Source organism: Monodon monoceros, unplaced genomic scaffold (assembly GCF_005190385.1).
Source record: "Monodon monoceros isolate NGI ecotype Baffin Bay Population unplaced genomic scaffold, NGI_Narwhal_1 Super_Scaffold_21, whole genome shotgun sequence".
Taxonomy (NCBI): Eukaryota; Metazoa; Chordata; class Mammalia; order Artiodactyla; family Monodontidae; genus Monodon; species Monodon monoceros.
The window spans coordinates 62,655,252-62,676,848 of record NW_021703778.1 but is presented as its reverse complement, the minus strand read 5'-3'; the positions used below and the strand labels follow the sequence as shown (position 1 = coordinate 62,676,848).

The following is a 21,597-nucleotide window of genomic DNA, read 5'->3' as shown; positions in this document are numbered from 1 at the left end:
TACGGGATCTTTTTTTCTGGATTCTTTCACTTAATACTTTCAAGGTTCATGTTGTAGCGTGTGTTAGTACTTCCTTCCTTTTTAAAGGCCGAATAATATTCCATTCTATGGATACACTACATTTTGTTTACCCATTCTAGACAAGAGCATTTTTTTTTTTTTCGGTAAGCGGGCCTCTCACTGTTGCGGCCTCTCGCGTTGCGGAGCACAGGCTCCGGACGTGCAGGCTCAGCGGCCATGGCTCACGGGCCCAGCCGCTCCGCGGCATGTTGGATCTTCCCGGACCGGGGCACGAACCCGTGTCCCCCGCATCAGCAGGCAGACTCTCAACCACTGCGCCACCGGGGAAGCCCTAGACAAGAGCATTTTTAACATCCATTCCAACTCCAGGATCCTTTATTCAAGTGAAGGGCTACCACCAAAGTTCATAAAGCAAATCACAGTAAATCATTATGCTTCATAGTTTTTCTGTGCCCTTAAGTTTTCAAGTCTTACCTACCACAGATCCAGAGAGGACCATCCTGTTATAACCAACCAAGTTTACTTCATGAACTCTGAAAACAATAATATCAGACCCTCTACCTTTATTTCAGGATTCTGCTTCCCCGCCCCCACTCCAATCTTCTCCTCACTGCCCACCTGATTTCTTGATTGTAATGCTAATTGCTCTCGACAGATTTGTGTTGACTGAGAGTGGATGGCGCATTCTTCCCATGCCTCTCTCCCCAGTCCTTGGCCTCGCTGCACGTGCAACTCCTTCACCATCAAAATTCCCCCTTCCCGCCTCCCCCTCAAAAAGCCTTCCTTTGTTTTCCAAGGAAATTCAGGTAAAAGAAAGGGTGGGGGAAACGATATTTTTGACTTTCCTCACAATCCAGACGTTGGAAAGAAAAAGGATTTCCTTTGGGCTGCTGCCACGACTCTGATCTTTTATGCTGATAAAATATTTCCTTCTTTAAAAAAAAAAGTTATGGGAAAAATCATACCACTTCAGCTACACTTACTCTAACTTTCGCGTTTAAAAGAAAAAAAATTTAGAAGTTTACCTCTCTTTCACAGAGTGGTTTTCTTCTTACCAGTTCAAGTCATGCCACCGGGAGCTAGCTGGGTCAGCAGCGCTCTTTGGAGGCTGGCGTGGAGGAGGACTACAGGATCCAGAGGGCTTTGGAAACTCCAGCAGCTCCAAGCTTGTTGGCTACTACGGTTTCCCTGAGGAGTGACGCTATGAAAACAAACCCTGATTGGTCAGGCCTGAGCTGAATTCTCCATTTATGGACAGATTGCCCTACCCGAGCCGAGGCTCAGCCAGAGGAGAACGGAGAAGGTGGCCGAAGGAAGAGGAGCGAGGTAGGGCAGCTAGTCGGACGCGCGGAGAGCATTGCTCTCACCTAGGCGGGCGGCGAGCGCCCGGTCCGGGTGGACCCGTGCCCTCCGCAATATGCGCCCCGCCTGCTAAGCCGCCTCCTGCTCGCCCTCACCTACCGCCGCCGATCCCGCCTGGATGGAGTCCCCCCAGGGTTCCCATTGGTTCCTGTGAGTGCTTGGGTGTCGAGAGCCTGTTTTTGGCGAAGGGAACCAACTTTTGAAGTTCGCCCAGGAGACTGCGTTCCAGCCCCAGCTCCCCGGCAGCCGGACCCGGCAGAGGCGCGACCGCGGCGCGAGTCACCATGGTGAGTTGGCCGCGCGGCGTCCCGGGACGCCTGACCCAGGGATGGGGCGGGAAGCCGGGGCGCGGGGCACCCACCTTGGGCGCGCTGCCGAGGCCAGGGGTGGAGAAGCTGGACGCGGGAGTAGGCACGTCGCGAGCCCTTATTTCCTGCAGCTTTCGCTCAACCGGGGCTGCGGGAGACGGAGTGAGGGGCCAAGGAAAACTTTCTTTCAAGTCACTTTCGGCGTCGCCAAACTTTTCGTGGCCGGGGTGGCTATGGCTGCCAGCTGTCGGAAGCCGGAGTGCGGGGAGGTCCGCGTTCAGGGTCACGGCCCGGCGGGGGGTATCAATTGCCTCCCGCTGGGAAGGTGGGAGCGGCCGCCTGCGCCCCTCAGTGCGCGCGCTCCCCGCCCGCTGCACCGGCGCCGCGGACCACTGCTCCTCCCCCGGCCGCCCGGCAGCGCCGCAGCTGTCCCGCTGGCATCCGCGCGCCGGCGGGGGCGGCGCGGCCGCACAAAGGCAGTGGGGCGCCAGGTAGGGCGAGCACCTGGCGGTGGACTGGCGGCTGCGGGCGAGGGTGTCGCGGGGCTGCCGGGAGCCGGGGCTGCCGGGAGCCAGGCCGGCCTGGGCTCCGCTGGGCGCCGGCCCGGAGGGTCTTTGCACCAAAAAGGCCGAGTAAACACCACCCTCCTCCACTTCCCCCAAGTGCGAGGTGGCTGGCACTTTTCGGGTGTACAGCGAACGGTACGCATGGGAGGAAGTCGAGTTTTTTGTTCTTTTTCCTTTGGCACTTTGGGTATTGATGGAAGTGTCTGGCTCTCTCTCTGACTCGTTTCTGACTTTTCCTCCACCCCGACCTCCCGGCCTCGGCTACCCCGCCCCCAATAACCTTAGCCGCATCCCTTGGGTTTTGGGGTGGTGTACTTTTCTTTCCTAAGCACAAAAGCAAGGGCTCTATTTTGAAGAGATTGGCAGTCCATCAGAGGGGGGAAAAAGTTCTACTACAAGGCTTCATAGTTTCCACACTTGCTTCTTTTCAAATAATCCGGCTTAGGTGGATGAACTGGTCCTCTTCTGATTGGTTTTTGTTGTTTTTTTAGTGACTGTGAAAGGGGTGCTAAGTCACAGTGATAACCGGTACAGCACTAATTTAAAAATCTCTATCCTGCAGGAGTCTGAGGGAAATTAGGAAAGGCCCATAGGAACCTACACACAAAACTCAAAAGCAGCCCTTGTTCCAGTGCTGTGTTTATTCAAAAGAATGATTAAAAACAAACAAACCAAAATATTTAAAAGGGCATCCTTGACCAAAGCTTTTTCTTTTCACCTAGTCCAAAGTTATGTCACCCTTGTGTCTACCGAAGAGGACACTTTATCTGTAAATAAAATTTCCCTTTCAGTTTTAGGGTTTAAGAAGTAAGTCCACCCCATATTATTTTTGGAACCCCTAAAGAGAACCATTTACTTACACTGTGTGTTTGGGTGGAGCTACCTAAATGGGGCCACTGCCTAACTGGCTACCTGAACTTAAGCAATGTGAATCTTAATACTTCATAATTGCTAGAATTATTTCCCATGGTTCAATATTTCTAAAAAAAAAAATGTGTTCTATGTCAAGAGTTTAAAAAATCCTGCTGAATTTAAATAGTTGAGTGGTACCTTGAGAAAATTAACTTTCCCTTAGTTCACTCATTTTTCATGCTGGAGAGACTAAAAAGTAGTGTAGCATGACTTTTCTGGGGACCTCAGAAACTGGACGCTCAATTCGGTCCATTGCTGTTGAAGTAGATGGTTTGTGAAGTGGGTGCAGAAGAGGCATGTTCTAAGGAAGAGCTGTTTCCAGAGTATGTAGGGTGTCTATTGAAGGACAGGGGTATGACTTACCTATTGCTGTTCCCTGCCAACAGCACAGATGGCCGTATTGTGGGCCTCCAGGAGACTATCAGTGCATCAGATACAGTTGCTGAGGCCCCGATTCCCTGACAGAAAAGTTGAAACAGCTGGCTGTCCTGAAATAGGAGCTGCGCCATCACTCCATCTACTGGATCTAGAGTAATTTGGCAAAAATTAAATGAATCATTTCTTCGCTGGCTTGAAAATTAAGTCTGTGCATTAGATGTGTGAAGTTGCCTTAGAACAGAGCATCAGCAGCTTAAATAGTCAGAAATCTCAGTTATTATAGTATTTACTATTTATGTAAGATCCCCTTCCAGCCAAATGAGGCTTCATTTTGTGTTTCACATCTGTCTGAGTCTGCCCAGCTGCATCCCTCAGCTGCTTACAACAGGAAGAGAAGGGGCAATGCCTCCAGTGGGTGTGGCTCAGTGTTAGCATGGAGATTATAATTCATCAGGCCCTTGGCACCTGTACTGTGGATTTCTCTGTCTCTCGCTCTCTGCGAGATATCTTAGGAAATCTGGTAGCAGATTGGAAGGCTCTCCACCTGTACTAAAGGCCCTACCAAGGCTCACTCATTTGTGATTCATAAGGAAGATTGCCATTTTCTGACTCATGAACAAAGGGTACAGCTTACAGTTGACCTTATATTTCCTCCTGAAAACTCACTTTGGGACATTTTTCTCCGTCTTTGGAGAACCAAGAATACTACCAGGCAATAGCAATTTCTTTCTTTTTTTTCTTAGACTTGGAGGACCAAAAAAGAAAAAGAAAGGAAAACACCAAAAAAATCTCTGCCTGTCTCTATAATTTAGTATACATTGGTTAGGAGGGTACAACAATCTCCTTTGACTTTAATCAATAATAATACCCATCTAAGGTTTCCTTTGTAGAATGTGGCTTTATCATCAGCCACAAAGGAAGTTCTACTTTTGTGGCCATGACCAGTTTGGACTGTCTAATGGACTGGAACCCATGTGTATAGCTCTGCTGTATACTTTGGAGCTAGAAACTGTGATTCATAAGGCTTTTGTGACTGAGATATACTGACATACTTGAGTACATGTGACTTGACCATCACCTCAGAATATGTTCAAGATGTGTCCCCGTCTCCTTACTTGCATATTACTTGTGAGTAAATTGCAGAGAGTACACATAAAAATACACAGGAATAGGCTTACGAACTTAGAAATCTGATGCAGCTGACTACAAGGTAGGTAAGTTCCTTTGGGTGAAGGCATGGCATGTATTTAGAAAGTCTGGAATCCATTTCAAGCATGTTTTCTGCGAAGGTAACCTAGTCCATTCCCGCTAATTAGTTTATCAGATTTCTAGTGAGTAGTCTCCTGGCCAAAACAACACAACACAGAGCCAAAACAGAAAGGAATGGGATGAAGTCCGGAAAAGTTTTGATAGAGGTAGAGGGTTAGGGCAAGAGTGGAATCCAGGGCATTGTCTTGGGACCACTGTGGGTGGGCCTGCCTAGTAGGAAATGTTTGGCAGCCCAGGGCAAGGAGGGAAGCCCAGTGGTGCCATGGATGGAGGGGATGGAGAAGCAGAGGAAGCAGACAGTTGCAGAAGCTGAAAGCCACTTCCTCCTCAGTTTTGCTGGGGATTTCAGCTTTGTTAGTGGTTGCAAACTCAAATGTCTACAGAGGCCAGGATACGATTTTTGATGGGGTGAGAATGGCCTCTGGAGAGTAAATACAGAACATGTGTCCGTCAAAAGAGCCATCATTACTTGACCTTAGGCTGTGATTACATTGACCACATTACCAAATTGTCTGCTTTTTCAGGAGAAGCTGAAAATCTAGATTTTTATGCCAGAGCTGCCAATTTTTAAAAGGGTGCTGATCGTCGCTGAGAGGCCAAACAGGTCAGCTGTTTGCGGCCACCCTGTTGTAAATCTCAAAGTGCTGTCCTGCGAACCACTGTGCTTCCTTCCATTCACTCGCCAGCAGGAAGTCTAAACTTTAGCCACATTCCCAGCAAGGGCATTCGATTTTTACTGACACAGGCACACCTTCCCACTGCGTTGCCCTTAAGAGAGGGAGTTGCCTGGTGTTTCCAGCCCATGGACTCTCTAAGCTGTTAAACAGGGGCAGTATGCATCCAGCTGCCACCGTTTGGAGCTAGCTCAACACCTGTGCAGGTAGTGCAGTGAGTGGTGAGCCTGTAAATTGAACTTCTCTTTTTCTTTTTTTTTTTAACATCTTTATTGGAGTATAATTGCTTTACAATGGTGTGTTCGTTTCTGCTTGAACTTCTCTTTTTCTTAACCCTTTAACTCCCTCCAGTGGGAAGGTACTCCCCCTCTCCCCCCAACCTCCATATTGCATGGTGGACCTCTTTTATTACTCCTTTCCCTGTTGCATCTCATGAATTTGAGGTCTGTTTCAGGGGTTCTCCTTGGGGCTAGATAATGAGCATTTTTGTAAACATGACTTGGAATACAACCTTCTGCCCTTCAATGTTAATGTTATGAGCTCATGTGAGACCTCTCTCCTATGAGGAGAGGACTGGGTCTCATTACTTGGTAAGAATTTGTGAAAGCTCTTTTCATCAGCTTCAAAAAAGCAGGAATATTTTGAAACCTCTATACACATGTAAAGCTTCATTATGGATCATAGAGAAATTACGTACATTCGTAATTTTCCAAGTTTGAATCATCTACTGTTTTTTAAACAAAGATGCAGCAACTTGTGTATTTATCAATATGTGATTAAAATGGGTTTCTCCGTGGTGAGATTTTAATATTTTAATTTTTTTTTTTTTTACCATGCTGGGACTTAATATTTACAGAACAAATAAGGGGTTAAAGGTTAAATGCCAAAGGTATTAAAAATAAACAGCTTGGCCTTGTAAGCACATTCTGTAACAATGGTAAACAAATTGTGTTTTGAATTTCAACTTCAAAATTTATTTTGGCAGAGATGAAAGGTTTGGAGGCATATTAGTGAAGTCTTTTTGTTACATATCTTTATGACAGCTTTACTTCAGAGAAGTAAAACTATAAGAGTCGTCCCTAAAAATAGGGACAATAGCTTCAACACCGTATATGCAGGTGAAGTCAGCCCTCCTTTCTGAATTGCCACCATGGGAGCACTGTCATTAATGTTGTTCAGGGCACTTACGAATGGTCATTTAAGAAAATTCTTTTACTTCCTTTATGACCTAAAATGCTAGTGTGCAGCTGATCACCCATCTTACTCACCAGACTTTGTATAAGGTCCCTCTCAGCTGTTTCCAGGAGTCACATTCTGCCTCAAAGGGGGAAAAAATTGGTCCTGAACATGGGCAGTATCGTGTAACGTAGGCCCTGGGGGCCAAAAAGGAGGTGGTTCTTCCAGGAATCAGTACTCTTAAGAACTGCTCTGAAGGAGGCCACCCTGTCTTAGGTGTTTTGAGTTCTGATGTGTTTGTTAAAAATTCATTCATGGGACTTTGAAATCATACACAGCATTGTAGAAAGTAAAACATACACTACATTGTAGAGAGCCCAGAAGAGAATTTAAGAGTCTATCCTAAATCCTTTGGCTGGAATTCATAGAAAGATCTAGAGAGGTTAAATGGCTTTGAAAGTCTCAGAGCTAGGTTTTGACTGATCTGGTGCCAGAATCCAGGTTTTCTGATCCCAGTTTAATAAGGCTTTTCCCACCAAACCACGGTGGTGGATTAGAGTCTAGGCAGGACCAGGTAGTTTTCTTTCTGGGGCCCTTCAAAAAAAAGCCTGCCTGGAGATGGAAGGTTGTTAATTATTTTTGATGCATTACTGTATCAACTTTAAAAGATTATAAAAAATAAATTTAGAGGAATTAACCATAATACCACTACCCTAGTGCTAATTTTTTTCATGTCTTTGGGTTTCCTTCCAAACTATCGAAACGCACATCATTTTTATGTAGCTGTAATTATGGGGCTAATATACAATTTGTGTTCTGTATTTCCCCATGTATTTTGTAAACTCTTTTCCTTGGTAAACATATTTATCGTATTTTGGTGGTGGTATGATAATCCCATGTAACCTGATTACCCAACTTGAGTCCTAACTGTATGGAGAACTGTCCTCCAGACGCACCAGTGACTGTTCCTTCCTGCCCCCATTAGAACTGCCCTCAGCAGTGCTGGGCTGCTCAGCCTCCTGTCCCGCTGATACATGGAGCCCTCTCTTTGGTGTAAAGTCTGAAGCCAGGACTGGCTGGCTTGGTGTACACTCCACACTCCCCGGTCTTGACCTGAGGTGGGTACTGTTGGTGTTCTCCCAGGATCATGATACTGGAACTCAAATGTGTGACAACAGTGGGTGCTCAGGCCTCTGACTGCAACTTGGCAACTATGAGTTCCCCTGTCAGAGGACCCAAGTGGTTGGAGACGAGGAGCTTTGAACCCCAAAGTGGAGAAGACACAGCAGTTGCCAAGGAGGTTAGCGTACATGCCTGATAGGTAGGAATTCTTACCAAATATGGTGGCAACCGCTAGAAAATCAAAGATGAATTAAGCCCTGCCTCTGCTTATGAGATGCTCACAGAGTAGGGAATAACAAAGGGCTTTCTTATAGGTGATTTCATCTCATTCTTGTACAAATGATGGTTTTTGCTGCCATTTTATAGGTAAGAAAACCAGAGTGTAGTGAGGGCAAGAGAATTGTTCAGGGCCATACAACTTGTATGTAATGAACCAGGTCTGCTAACTTTATGCTCTTTCAAAAGCAATTGTGTACATTATTTCTGAATTTGAAATTTCTGGGTCCAGATATCTGTATAACATTTCATTATTTTACATACTCCTGAGGGAAAACAAGGTTGATTTTTTTTTTTTTTAATCTGTTTAAAGTCTGGACTTTTTAATTTCCTTGTTCGTGGATGTTTGCATGTCACAACATTTGGGGACTAGATGATATCACACTGGGATCAAGCATAAAAGTAAAAGAAAGTCATGCTAGAGAGCTCTCTGATCTCAGTTAGTTTAAAAACTAGAAAATAAGGGAAACAAGATAACTACAAGAAACTTAGCCCTCGAGTCTCTATATACATGACAGAAAACAAACACAAATTAGGATAGCATATCATTAGTCTCTTAGTAATTTAATTGGTGTGACCAGCTTTTGATGTTGACGGCAAGTTAGCACAATATTACTTTGTAACAGAATGATTTGGACAGTATCGTTGTCTGATTCTAAAAAATTTTCAATAACAAAAATATTACGGTTGTTTTAGTGTCCCAATTAGATACAGACCTTTGTTACAGGAAATGTTGGATTTAAATGTAGAAGCATCTGTTAAGCTACTTCATAGTATGATAAAGGTGGCACCTTCAAGATTCGGGAATGCTCAAATGCAGAAATAGGTCTGCAAAATGATGGTAGCGCTCCTTTCTCCCATCAGATTGTCAGAGATTCCTAATATTTGGGGGTGCCCCGAGGCCCTCTGAAGCTATTGACCTGTTTCCTGACAGTGTTTGTAATAACAAGGAAAACAAGAAAACCAACCAGAAAGACAGGAACAATCTAAATGTCCATTAGGAAAGAAATGCATAAATGTCTGTGACTTATTGATAATAGGGAATCAATATGGATAGATCTCACAAAGGTAGTATGTGGTGAAGAAGCAAGTTGTAGAAAGATACATGTAAAGTCATTTAAGAAAAATGTCAAAACACAAAACAAGGCTATCTGTATTGTTCGGGGATATATATACTCATCTATGTATATATTTATGTATATGTTCTTTTAAAAAAATAAATGGATGGACTAGAAAGATATCAAATTCAAGCTGCTGAAGGGGGAAGGAGGAAAGGAGAGGACTGAGGTCAGTGGACTAACTAACATTGTTAAGAATGTTTTATTTGCTTTATTAAAATCTAAAGCAAATATAGAAAATAGTATCATTAATTCTGGGCAGTATGGGCATAAATATTTATATTATTCCCCCATAGTTTTAACATCTTTTTACAATTAAGAAGAAAAAAACCCCACATAGACACAATTCTTCATTTAATTTTAGGAGGTTCATACACCTCCAAAGCCCACACAGTATCATTCGCAGAGTTGTAGCAAACCTTGTCTTGAGGTGAATATTAAGGAGTATGCAATTTTGGGTCTATGTCAGGTTTTTTTTTTTTTTTTTAAAGATTTAATTTTATTTCTGGTTGCGTTGGGTCTTTGTTGCTGCTCGTGGGCTTTCTCTAGTTGTGGAGAGCGGGGGCTACTCTTCATTGCGGTGCACGGGCTTCTCCTTGAGGTGGCTTCTCTCGTTGCGGAGCATGGGCTCTAGGCACGTGGGCTTCAGGAGTTGTGGTGTGTGGGCTCAGTAGTTGTGGCTGGTGGGCTCTAGAGCACAGGCTCAGTAGTTGGGGCGCACAGGCTTAGTTGCTCCGTGGTATGTGGGATCTTCCCAGTCCAGGGATCGAACCCGTGCCCCCTGCATTAGCAGGCAGATTCTTATCCACTGTGCCACAAGGGAAGTCCCTGTCAGGTTGTTTTAATGACAGTTGACATACAATCAAATCAATAGTAAGTCCCACTGAGTTATGTAAAGTTCCGTTAGGGATTATGTCCCAGGATGTTCAGCATCTGTTAAAGCATCTTTCTTACCTTTTCCTTTCTTACCTTTTCTTACCTTACTATTAAGTTTTGATATAATTAACCACCCCAAACTTGGTGATTTAAATAGTAAAGATTTTATTATTTTTCATGATTTTGTGCATTGGCTGGGAAGTTCTGGGCTGGACTGGCTCGTCAGGTCCTTGTGGTTGGCTGGTGGCTTGGCTGGGGATGGATGAGCTAAGATGGCCTCACTCACGTGCTGGTTAGTTGGCCCAGGTTCAGTTGGGGCAGTGGAGATGGCTTGGCCACCTATCGCTTTCACAATAGGCTAGTCCTGGTTTGTTAACACAGCAGTGGTCACAGGGTTCCCAAGAACAGCAAAAGAGAAAGCAAGCCATAGTGCACAAGCATTTTTTTAACCTCTGCTTGCATCATGGTTGATACTGTCTCATTGGCCAAAGCAAGTCACATAGCTACCGTCAGGGTTAGTGTGGGCGAGGACTGCCCTGGGGCTCAGATACAGTTCCTACCCTCTACCTTTTCTTTCATCGTGTCTAGTTGGGTGAATACATTGAGGCAGGAATAGATTTAGTGCAAATCTAGTTTTCCCGGCTGACCCTCTGAACCCCTGTGTATGACGGAAGCCCCCATTGCTCCTGATACATCTGCTGCTGTTTTCCCAAAGTACGAGGAATTAAAACTTGTAGTTCTTTTGTATTATGGAGCCTCAGTATGATTTTTAAATTGCTATTTTTGCTGGAAAAAAGTAAAAGCAGAAGCTAAAAACAAGAAGAAAAAACTCTTTTGTTTTCTGTTGAAGGGAGTTTGTAAAAATAAACATTTCATGATTAAGTCCAAGCTTCCAGAGCAATGAATCATGCCAAACCAGACTGGACTGGATGGCCTGTTGGATATAACAGTGGAGCAATACTGTTTGGAACAGGTCAGGACAGTGCTGTTCACTGACTAATTCTGCCTTTTTGGCCAGACCTGAGCTGTCCATGTGCAGAAAGACATTCTTCACACACACACAAATTCTTTTTTTGTCTTGAATGAAAGTCATGTGTTGTGGATTGTATTATGGTTCCCAGAATAATCCATATTGGTGTCACTTCCATATTCTGTGAGCCACAGTCTCCTCAACAAGATGTGAAGAGAGTAGGATTAACCTAGCTTTGGGCATAGGTCTCAAAAAAAATTCCTTACTCTGTGGATCTTTCACTTTGATTTTCTCTTTCTCCTCTTTTTAAATGGAAAAATTTAAACTACACAAATGGGGAGAAAACTCATTGCTGGACTTCAGCAATTGATAACTCATGGCCAATCTTATTTTCTCCATTTTGTTAGTGTGGTGTATCACATTGATTTGCCGATGTTGAACCATCCTTGCATCCCTGGAATAAATCCCAATTGATCGTGATGTATGATCTTTTCGTGCATTATTTATTTATTTGCTGTGCCGCACAGCTTGCAGGATCTTAGTTCCCAGAACGGTGAAAGTGTGGAGTCCTAACCACTGGACCGCCAGGGAATTCCCTTTTCACGTATTAGTGAATTCAATTTGCTAGTATTTGTTGAGGATTTTTGTGTCTGTGTTCATCAGGGATATTGGCCTGTAATTTTCTTCTCATGTTGTGTCCTTGTCTGGTTTTGGTGCTAGGGTAATGCTAGCCTTATAAAATGAGTTTGGAAGTGTTCCTTCCTCTTCTATTTTTGGGAAGAATTTGAGAAAGTTTGGTATTAATTCTTCCTTAAATATTCGGTAGAATTCACCAGTAAAGCCATCTGGTCTTGGACTTTTCTTTGTTAGGAGGTTTTGGATTACAGATTTAATCTCCTTACTAGTAATTGGTCTGTTCAAATTTTGTTTCTTCATGATTCAATCTTGGTAGGTTGTATATTTATAGGAATTCATCTCTTTCTCCTAGGTTCTCTTAATTTTTTGGCATATAATTATTTCAATCTTGTTTTCTCTATTCTCACCTTCTCTTGGTTTATTTTGAAGCAAATCCTAGCTATCATTTCATTCTAACCATCTCTGTATTACATTGGCATTAATTTATTTTTATAAATTTTTAAAGATTTATTTATTTTTGGCTACATTGGGTCTTCGTATTGCTGTGCAGGCTTTCTCTAGTTGTGACAAGCCGGGGCGACTCTTCACTGTGGTGTGTGGGCTTCTCCTTGCAGTGGCTTCTTCTTGCGGTGTCTTCCCTTGTTGCGGAGCATGGGCTCTAGGTGCACAGGCTTCAGTAGTTGTGGCACAGCGGGCTCAGTAGTTGTGGCTTGCAGGCTCTAGAGTGCAGGCTCAGTAGTTGTGGTACACGGGCTTAGCTGCTCCGTGCATGTGGGATCTTCCCAGACCAGGGCTCAAACCTGTGTCCCCTGCCTTGGCAGGCGGACTCTTAACCACTGCGCCACCAGGGAAGCCCTACACTGGCATTTAAATAAAGCAAAACTCAGCTCTCAGCTCTTGGTACTGTCTGCTTCTTGGGTTGGAAGAAGGGGTATATCTCAGAACCAAAGTAAGTAGCTTCCCTTTGATTTTTAATATTACAGGCTTTGTTTTTACAGAATAAGGTAGACATCTCCAGTAACTGGGGAGACTCCTTAAAGCTTGGCCGGATCTCATCCACAGGAGTATCTGGCAGTGATATCTCGGCACCCATAGTTTTGGGTGTGCAGGGCAGAGGTGGCTCCCCAGCCTACAGTCCTAGCTCTACTCAGGCACTCTCTTTAGGTATAATTTGCAGGGCCAGTTCATGCTTATTCGTCTCTTCATTCCTTCTCACACATACCTGTATCATGGTGATGGCTGTGCAAATAACACTTGTTTCTTTCAATGATCAGATACCTTTAAACATAGAATGTCAAGATGAGAAATGTCTCAGAGACTACTTGGCGGGGAGGCGTGGCCTATGAAATTATATGCTGAAGTCTGTGTCTGTGTCCATGTGTGCATTTTTCCCTGGGAAGAAGAATCCTAACTCCCTAAAAAGTGGCCCATGGCCTCCCCAAATGACTCTCTAAGGTTCAGAGAATTTAAGTAGCCTGACCAAGGTCACCTGGCAAATTAGTAGGAGAAGTGGCCTTAGAGTAAAAGTCTTTTGTCCAGGGATCCTAACCTGGTCCTAAACCTGATTTTACTGGAAATGTTTGAAAAGCAAATATAATAAAGCTTTAGAGAGAAGGGAAGTTGGAAGTACTGAGTTAAAATAATTCTTTGTAAGATTACCAGAGATACTAAACCAATACAAGTTACCATGAGGCAAGGGTCAGTATTAATTGTTGACAACTGACTTAATTTTTCAGAATGGTTATAAAGCATAAAACTAGAGTCATGGGCTTCCCTGGTGGTGCAGTGGTTGAGAGTCCGCCTGCCGATGCAGGGGACACGGGTTCGTGCCCCGGTCCGGGAGGATCCCACATGCTGCGGAGCGGCTGGGCCTGTGAGCCATGGCCGCTGAGCCTGCGCATCCGGAGCCTGTGCTCCGCAAAGGGAGAGGCCACAACAGTGAGAGGCCCGCGTACCACAAAAAAAAAAAAAAACTAGAGTCACAGCATTGGTCTCATATTTATTAGATTTTTATATTCTCCTGTGATCACGAAGAGAGATACGTCCAATGCAGACTTCAAATATAAGTCAAGGACATAATGGTTTGACGTTTATGTAAATAATTGAAAACTCATTTCTCTGATGAGGATTCATTATTATTCATTATAAAATTAATATTAACTAATTGAGGACACATAAGGAAATTGCTGGACTCTAATAACTGGACTCTGGATCACAGTTCTGTGCTCTGTTTCTATTCTGTAGGACTAGGGCTTGGAGTGTAGGAAAAAAATTGGAACTGTGGTAGCCTCTTCCTTCCAGCTCTTTCTCTCCCCTGCCCCCAAGCCCCAACCAGATTCTACATCTGTCCTACCTCCTGCTCTCCCTTACAAGGCTCTTGCCCTTTTAGACTCGGGAGGGGTGAGGAGGAGGGTTGGAGAAGGCAGGAAATATATAGTTTGCACCTGCTTACAAGTGAGCACGCATAATTAAGGCTTCCTAAAAGAAGGGGAGCACTCTCCTCCCATCTTGGAACCCTCTTTCTCCTCCTCCAAGTAGCCCCGCTTGGCACCTCTGCAACCAGTGGGGAGTCAAGCAGTGTCTGCTCTACAGCAACAGTAAGGCACTGTCATCTTTGTTTGGGGCTGTGAATCTGAGTCTTCAGTTTTTGCAGCAGTTGTATTTAAGCGTCCGTTGGCAGAGGTATATTTTATATACTCTAAATATAAGATGTAATGAATAGCAAGATCCCAGCACCTGCTGACTCCTGTGGATTCCACCTGTGCAGCATGGCTTCAACCCGCCTTTTTTTTGCCTTGTCTTTCGCCGAGGTCACCTGGCCAAGTTCCACTACTTGCTGTGCCCCTTGCAGGCTTGGATAATCTTACCTTTCTTTGGCTGATGTCTGGCAGCCGTCAATTCCCTCCCCTTCTGCATCCGGATGATCCAATTCTCCTTTGAGGTCGGCCCCACTTCCACCCTCTTTTTTGTGTGTGTGTGTGTGTGTGTGGTACACGGGCATCTCACTGTTGTGGCCTGTCCCGTTGCGGAGCACAGGCTCAGCGGCCACGGCTCACGGGCCCAGCCGCTCCGCGGCATGTGGGATCTTCCCAGACCGGGGCACGAACCCGTGTCCCCTGCATCGGCAGGCGGACTCCCAACCACTGCGCCACCAGGGAAGCCCCACTTCCACCTTCTTGAGTCTCCTAGTTGGAAGTTATCTTCAAAACCTCGGAACTCTTGATCTGCAAAGATCTCTTGATTGTTTACGGGCATTTTATCTTCCCTTCTGATCAGTTACTTTTCAGGTAGAGTTGTTCCGTATTCATCTTTGTGTCCCACCCCCATTTTGGGACTTGCCATACTAGATGTATCCAGTACTATTTTTAAACGCAGTATGAGAGGAGAAATGCTTGCACTTCCTTCTGCTGTGAGTTATACATTCGTTAATGCTCCCTAGGCCTTCATCTCGAGGGACAAAAGTAGAGTGCAGAGCTGCCAATGCAGTGAAGCACTCTTAAAATGCATGCCAGTAAACAGGCTCTTAGTCGCTCAGCTAATGGAATGGAACAGGGGAAGAGGGAATCCGTGAAAGCGCCCTGTGATTCAGATGTCACTGGAGCTTTGATTTTAGTGGGAATACTGAAGTTGTCTGATGCAAGTGTCACTCCTCACTTCACTCAGCATGCCCTTTGGAAGATGGAACGGTGAAGACAGAAAGGGGAAGAAGCATAGCGGTGCTTCAAAGGGCACCTGAAAGCCGAGCCGCTCGTTCACAGAAGGCAGGGGAGTCATTTTGCCCATCACCACGCCTTTCTTCACTCGTCAACCAGCTATAATGTTGAAAACAGGGCAGACAGCCTTCCCCCGCAACTCTTTCAGAGTCTGTGAAAATAGTTCTCCCAGAAAACAGCATCTATTGTATAGGTTACCAGTGATTTTCCCAAGGGTGGATGTTTAAGGAATAGGCAGAGATAATAGATGGAAGAAAGAATTGAAATGGGATTTTGAAGCAGACAGTATGCTTTTTTTAATTGCATGTGGTTTTGGAGGACAGGTTGAATTCATATGTTTTAAAACTCGCAGGGCAACCAAATACTGGTAAATTCAAACTGTCCTCATGAAATCTTTGTACTGGAACTCATCGGCTAACAAAATGGACAGATTGGCATCTTTTGAGCTTTGTGGAGTGTATACGTTTTCTAGGCTCAGCTCCAGGTAGATGGGTGAGGTATTCTAAGCTTTCCGGAGTATAGAAGAAGTGGCCTTCCAGGTGAGGCGGGAAAGAAGGGGAGAAGTCCAGGTAACTCATGGGGTCTGGGAAGATACGTAGTACGATCACCAGTTAGAGCATTTTGAGTGAGGAGATTTGAGTGGCTTGTAGACCAGGAACGCCAGAGATGAGATAGGCAAGGTAAGTTGGGGCCCTCATACCAACGGGATGTTTTAGAGTGATATTATTTCAATAAATATGTTTATTGTTCTGTCCTCCTGGGCCGTAAACTCCTTAAGGGGCCACTGCGTCATCCTCATTTTTTGTATTTCCATCGCCTGACATGACGTCTGGCACGTGGTAGAATCAGCAAATTTGTTGAATTGAACCAAACTTGGCACTAGATGAAAATTGTAGAGGGCCTAATGGTTGTAGCAACACAGCCGCCAATGAATTGATGAGAACCGGTGATTTAAAGTAGATGATTGATTAATTATAAACTGGAAACGTTTTCAAAGATAAAAATAGCCCCCCTCAGATAAAACCAGTAGGGCTTCCTTTTGTTAACTAGTTGGGCTCGGCTCCTGCAGAAGCCAGACTGAGCCGGAAGCTGGGTGGGCTGGGAGGGCTTCTACACCCGACCCTCCCTTTATTCCAGCCTTCCTTCCACTGAGATCAGAAGAGGCTAGGTGATTGCCTAAGGCCACACAACCAGTCCCAACTCGGCTCCTCAAGGGCTGGTGCAGCTCTTTGCAGGCAGAAATGGGAACAAGATGCACCAGGGTCCTTTCTGAGGAAAGGTTCCCAACTCCAAATGGAACCATCGCAGATGGGGTGTGCCCTGTGACCTCTGTTTAGGACTTCTCTTCACTGTGGCAGGGGAGAGGTTGGGCAGGTTTTGGTGATGTAAAAAATCACTACTAGATCAGCAGATAGGATGAGAAGGTTTTTCCTGTTCAGCTGTGTGGACCTTCAGAATGTAAAATTTCCTGACAAAGTTTTCATCTGTCCTGGTTGAAAGAGCAGTATATAATGCCTTTGTTTTTCGATAATCAAACTCACCACTCACCTGCCTAAGTGGGATCTGGTTTTGCTTTCCTCCAAAGGCCAGATTGTCTCCAAGGAGACATGCTAATGGCTTAATTGTTCTGTTTATTTTGCTCCTCACAAATTCCAGTAGCCTCATTTGCATCAGGAGTTAGAATGCCTTCATTCCAGGGCCTTGGCATTTCCTTGGGGTTAGAATGGCTTAATGTTTGCTCTCAATGTTTTTTTAAAAGGTTGGTCAGTCCCTAGGGATAGGTGTGGCTTTCTCTAAATAGGAGTTTCTCTGGGTGTGGGGTGGAGAAAGTGAGAAAAAGGGAGAGGATTAAAAAAAAAAAATTATACGCTATATATGTACAACAAACTGTAGATCATTTTGGAGCCTGGTATTTATGTAATTATGTTCCCTTGGCTCACATACTTTAGTTTTGGGGTTAAAAGATTAATGCATGCAAGGGAATGTTGATATTTAGCTTGACAAAACTATGCATTTACAGAGCTGTGGTTTGCTTTCCAAAATGTAGAAATGTAGAGAAGGTTTGCCTCTTCACCTATGAAAAAATAATTCCAAGTGTAAAACTATTCTGGTTCATGTAGTAAATGCATTTTTCTAAGTTCGGTGTAAATGACATTTTAGATCAAACAGCTTTATAATGCATTAGGGGAGTAATCGTCAATGCTGGGTGGAATCTGACTTTTGGAAAAGGGAAATTTGAATGTTGAAGAAGCTTAAATACACTGGTGTTGGTTAAATCTAGGTGTACTGGCCTCCATAGAAAAGAAATGCTTTCTTTCCCTGCAAACTGGAGTTTGGGAATTTCAGAGCTGGGAAATCGCGTAATAGATCTTAGTGTTATAAATCACTCGGACAAATACAAAATAATGCTATTTGGAGATGTGTTTGTAGTTATGCAGGATTACGTGCTGATAAAGAATTTTCTAGGGACTTCCTTGGTGGTCCAGTGGCTAAGACTCTGCGCTCCCAATGCAGGGGACCTGGGTTCGATCCCTGGTCAGGGAACTAGATCCCACATGCCATAACTAAGAGTTCACATGCCACAACAAAAGATCCCACACGCGGCAATGAAGATCCTGCGTGCCACAACTAAGACCTGGTGCAGCCAAGTAAATAAATAGATTTTTTTTTTTTAAAGAATTTTCTATGGCTTCTCGAGTTTCTGAGTGTGTTTTGTGCTTTGCATTCTCAGTAATTCCCTCTGGAGACCTTAGCATTTGGGGGCGGGTAGGTATGCTTCTGTGAATTTAACAGTTATCCCTACCATTGAAGAGAAGGGAATCTGCTATTGGGATTAACAATTGCTGAGGACCCCTTCTGGTCATCCAGCATTTGTGTCTCTTTTGAGGTAGGTATTATTTTTCTTGGTTTACAGAAGGGGAAACAATACATGAGTGAGGTAACCTGCTAAAGGTCATCCATCTGAAAAGTGTCAGAGGAGGGATTTAAATTCAAGATCACCTGAATCTAAGATCTGCTTTGGAAAGGAGCCGTCTATTCCTAGACACATACTCAAGTTGTGAGTCCATGAGCTGGCAGCATGGGCATCACCTGGGATATTATTAGCCCTGCAGAACTTCAGCACCCTCCGCCTCCCAACCTACTGATTCTGCATCTGTATTTTAGCAAGATTTCTAGGTGATTGCAAAGGACTAATGCACAGGAACACTGTAGCCCAAGCAAGGTATCATGACTCTAAACACGCCCCCCGGGAAATTCTGATGGTTTTCCTCCAGGATATCATTTTCCAAGGACAGGGATGCAGTTAAACGCCCTGAGCTTTCAGGAATGTAGTCAATTATCTCTAATTATCCTGCTGAAGCAAAAATGACAGGGCAATGCTCAGGGGTGGGCTTGAGGGAAAGGTTTCTCCTAGACAGTTCCAGAGTCAGCTGTCCTGAAGTAGATGCATGGGGATGGTGGTTGTCTGCAGCATGCCTGGAGAACTCTCCACCCAGAACGTCTCCTCCGGAGCTGCTGTTGATGCTGAGGTTTCTACCCTTACTGATCCCTCTGACCTACTGCATTTGTCTGTTAATGACAAGTCACTGTGAACTAGACTACCCAGTCTTCTAAGGCTACACTGATGTGCATAAAATTGATGACTAGTAAGAACCTGCTGTATAAAACAATAAATGAAATAAAATTCAAAAAATAAATAAAGCTGCTTGAGAGCAGATTTTATCAGGCTGGGGAAGAAAGAAAGAGATCCAGATTGGGGAGTATCAATAGCACGAAAAGAGAAAAGTGTTGAAGAGAGCCCAGCCTCCAGAACATTCCAATCCTGTGGCTGGAGAAAGTAACGCCTAACCTTTGCCTCCTAACTGGTTTTACTTTCAGAATTCCCCCAGACGTCTAGGCTGGAGACATCAGGGTCCTTGTCTCTTGTCCTTCTGCCTCCCAGATGCCTGTTGGTTCCCAAGCCCCGCCAAGTACCTCTTCACACTGCTCTACCTGCCTTTTCACAGCTGTCGCCCTAGTTTGAATCTGCATTGTCTTACTCTGGGACCGTCACAAGAGCTTCTTAAGCGGTCTTCACTGTTCCCCCATAATTCACATAAACAACATTGCCAGAATCACCCTCCTGGTAAACAGAGCTTTGCACCTGTCGCTCTTACTCAAAACTTCTCAGCTCTTACCGAGAATAGGCTTTAGCCCAACATGCAGTGCTGTCCCAAATCTATTCCAGGCTGCCTCTGGCCAACTCGTATTTTCCAGTAGTCCTTCTGGAATATGTAAAGTCGATAAGGGCAGCCAGAATGCCTAGTCTGCACTATTAGCTCCTAGCAGAGTGCCTGCATACTATAGCTGCTCGTAAAGATTGATTGAATGAATGAATGATGAGCTGATTCTCATGTCCATATTTTATACCCTGGCTAGAATACACTCCTTGGTCAGGCCATCTGCCATGAATGGACTTCCCTTTCTTGTCATTTATCAAAATCCTTTGAGGCCCAAATAAAGTCTCATTTCCTGGAAAACCTTTGATTTAGCTCACTAAGATCATTCCTTCTTCACAACCTAGCCCATGTCTTGGAGTTATTTATTTGGTGCTTAATTATATGTAATCTTGCATTGCTATCTGTGTGTATGAGTCATACTGCCCAGAGAGACTATAAGCCCCTGGAAATCAGAAATGATTTCTATTGCTTTATACTCCTCAGAATTTACCATCTTTCCCTTTGGCCTCTCCATGTTCCTGTCTGCCCTCCTCATTCCCTGGTCATTCACAGCTTTTCCACAGCACTTGTGTTGAGTATTATTGTTGCTTGTGGACCAGGCATTCCCTCCCCCCACCCAGAATGCCTATAGTCCCTGGGGGCGGGGACTGTATCTCACCTAGTTATGGATGCTATAAACTTTGTCCTTTTGAATTTTATCTCCCTTCTTTTCCTTCTGCTCAGTTCTTAGAACTCCAGTTTCCATTCTTCTACAAGTGTGATTCTAGTTAATGCCACCTTGACTCAGTGTGTCCTCCAGCGAGGGTGTGAAGGTGACCCAGGAGCCACCTCCGGCAGCCGCAGTGGATTTGTTCCACTCTGAGAGGGAGGCAGGAGCCTGCCTGGCGATCCGGAAAGAGGTTTTTCTCCCCCTTCGTTTCCTGGCCCTGAGTAGAACAAATTATTTAACTCTCTGTACTTCAATTTAATTTTTTAAAAAAGGAAATAAGAATAGTTTTCATTCTCTTTTTCTAGTGGTGATACATTGAGTATTAATAAGAACATTGCAGGGGGATAAACTGGGAGTATGGGATTAACAGATGCACACTACCATATATAAAATAAACAAGGATTTTCTGTATAGTGCAGGGAACTATATTCAGTATCTTGTAATAAACAATAATGAATTGGAAAAAAGTGTAGATACATACGTATATATGTAACACCTGAAACTAACACAATATTGTAAATGAACTATACTTCAATTAAAAAAAAACCAACAACATTATAACATGCTTTAAGTCCAGTCACTGAGAGTATGTAAAGTATCACAACCCTATCAAGGCTGAAGCTCTATACTAGATACCCCTCCTCCTGACTGTCCTGTCTCCCGCCAAAGTTGGAGACAACTGTCCCCAATACAGTTAGTACATTAATATTTTTCTAACAAACTTGTTCAAGTCTTGGCTCACTAAAATTTAGGGAAACCATACCATTTATCTCCAGTCTCTTAACAAATTGTCTTTGAGTTACACGTTGCCTGTTAAGGAAATACATCCAAATTGGAATTAGTTAAGTAAGGTTAGAAATGTTTCAGGAAAACAGACACGTCTCTACTTGCTGTGCCCAACTTCAAACTTTCACATCTACTGGTTTGGGGAGGGACGAATGGTAGAGAAGAGAGATCACAGAATGAAGTGAATTAATAACGTATTTGTTGAATTTGGACAGGGCAGCTTGCCTATTTGAAAAATTCTTGGCAAAATGTCGTCACCCTCCTCTGTAATTGGCTGGGTAATTTCAAGTAGGCTTACTGCATTTGAATTTCCTGAATAGACTGAGTTCAGTTTACCCTTTTGTACATGGCGGATTGTTGCATTACTGGGGTGCGGGAAAGACATCCTTTTCTGCCTTATCCCTGGGCTAGATGGAGGAAGCACAGCCTTGTCTAGAAGCATGATGAACATATGATTATATCCATTTCGTACACATGACAAAATCTTCTTAGTTGGAAGATTATA

The 21,597-nt window shown here is 44.2% G+C and overlaps 1 protein-coding gene across 1 annotated transcript in view; it reads left to right on the top strand.

The window, feature by feature from the left end:
- Positions 1–1,295: 1,295 nt before the first annotated feature.
- Positions 1,296–21,597, top strand: part of MYO1E (myosin IE) — a 202,813-nt gene continuing 182,511 nt past the window's right edge. The window contains exon 1 of the mRNA XM_029236458.1: positions 1,296–1,670. Within this exon, the coding sequence (XP_029092291.1) occupies positions 1,668–1,670 (3 nt within the window). The 5' untranslated portion in view covers positions 1,296–1,667. The remainder of the gene's footprint in view (positions 1,671–21,597) is intronic.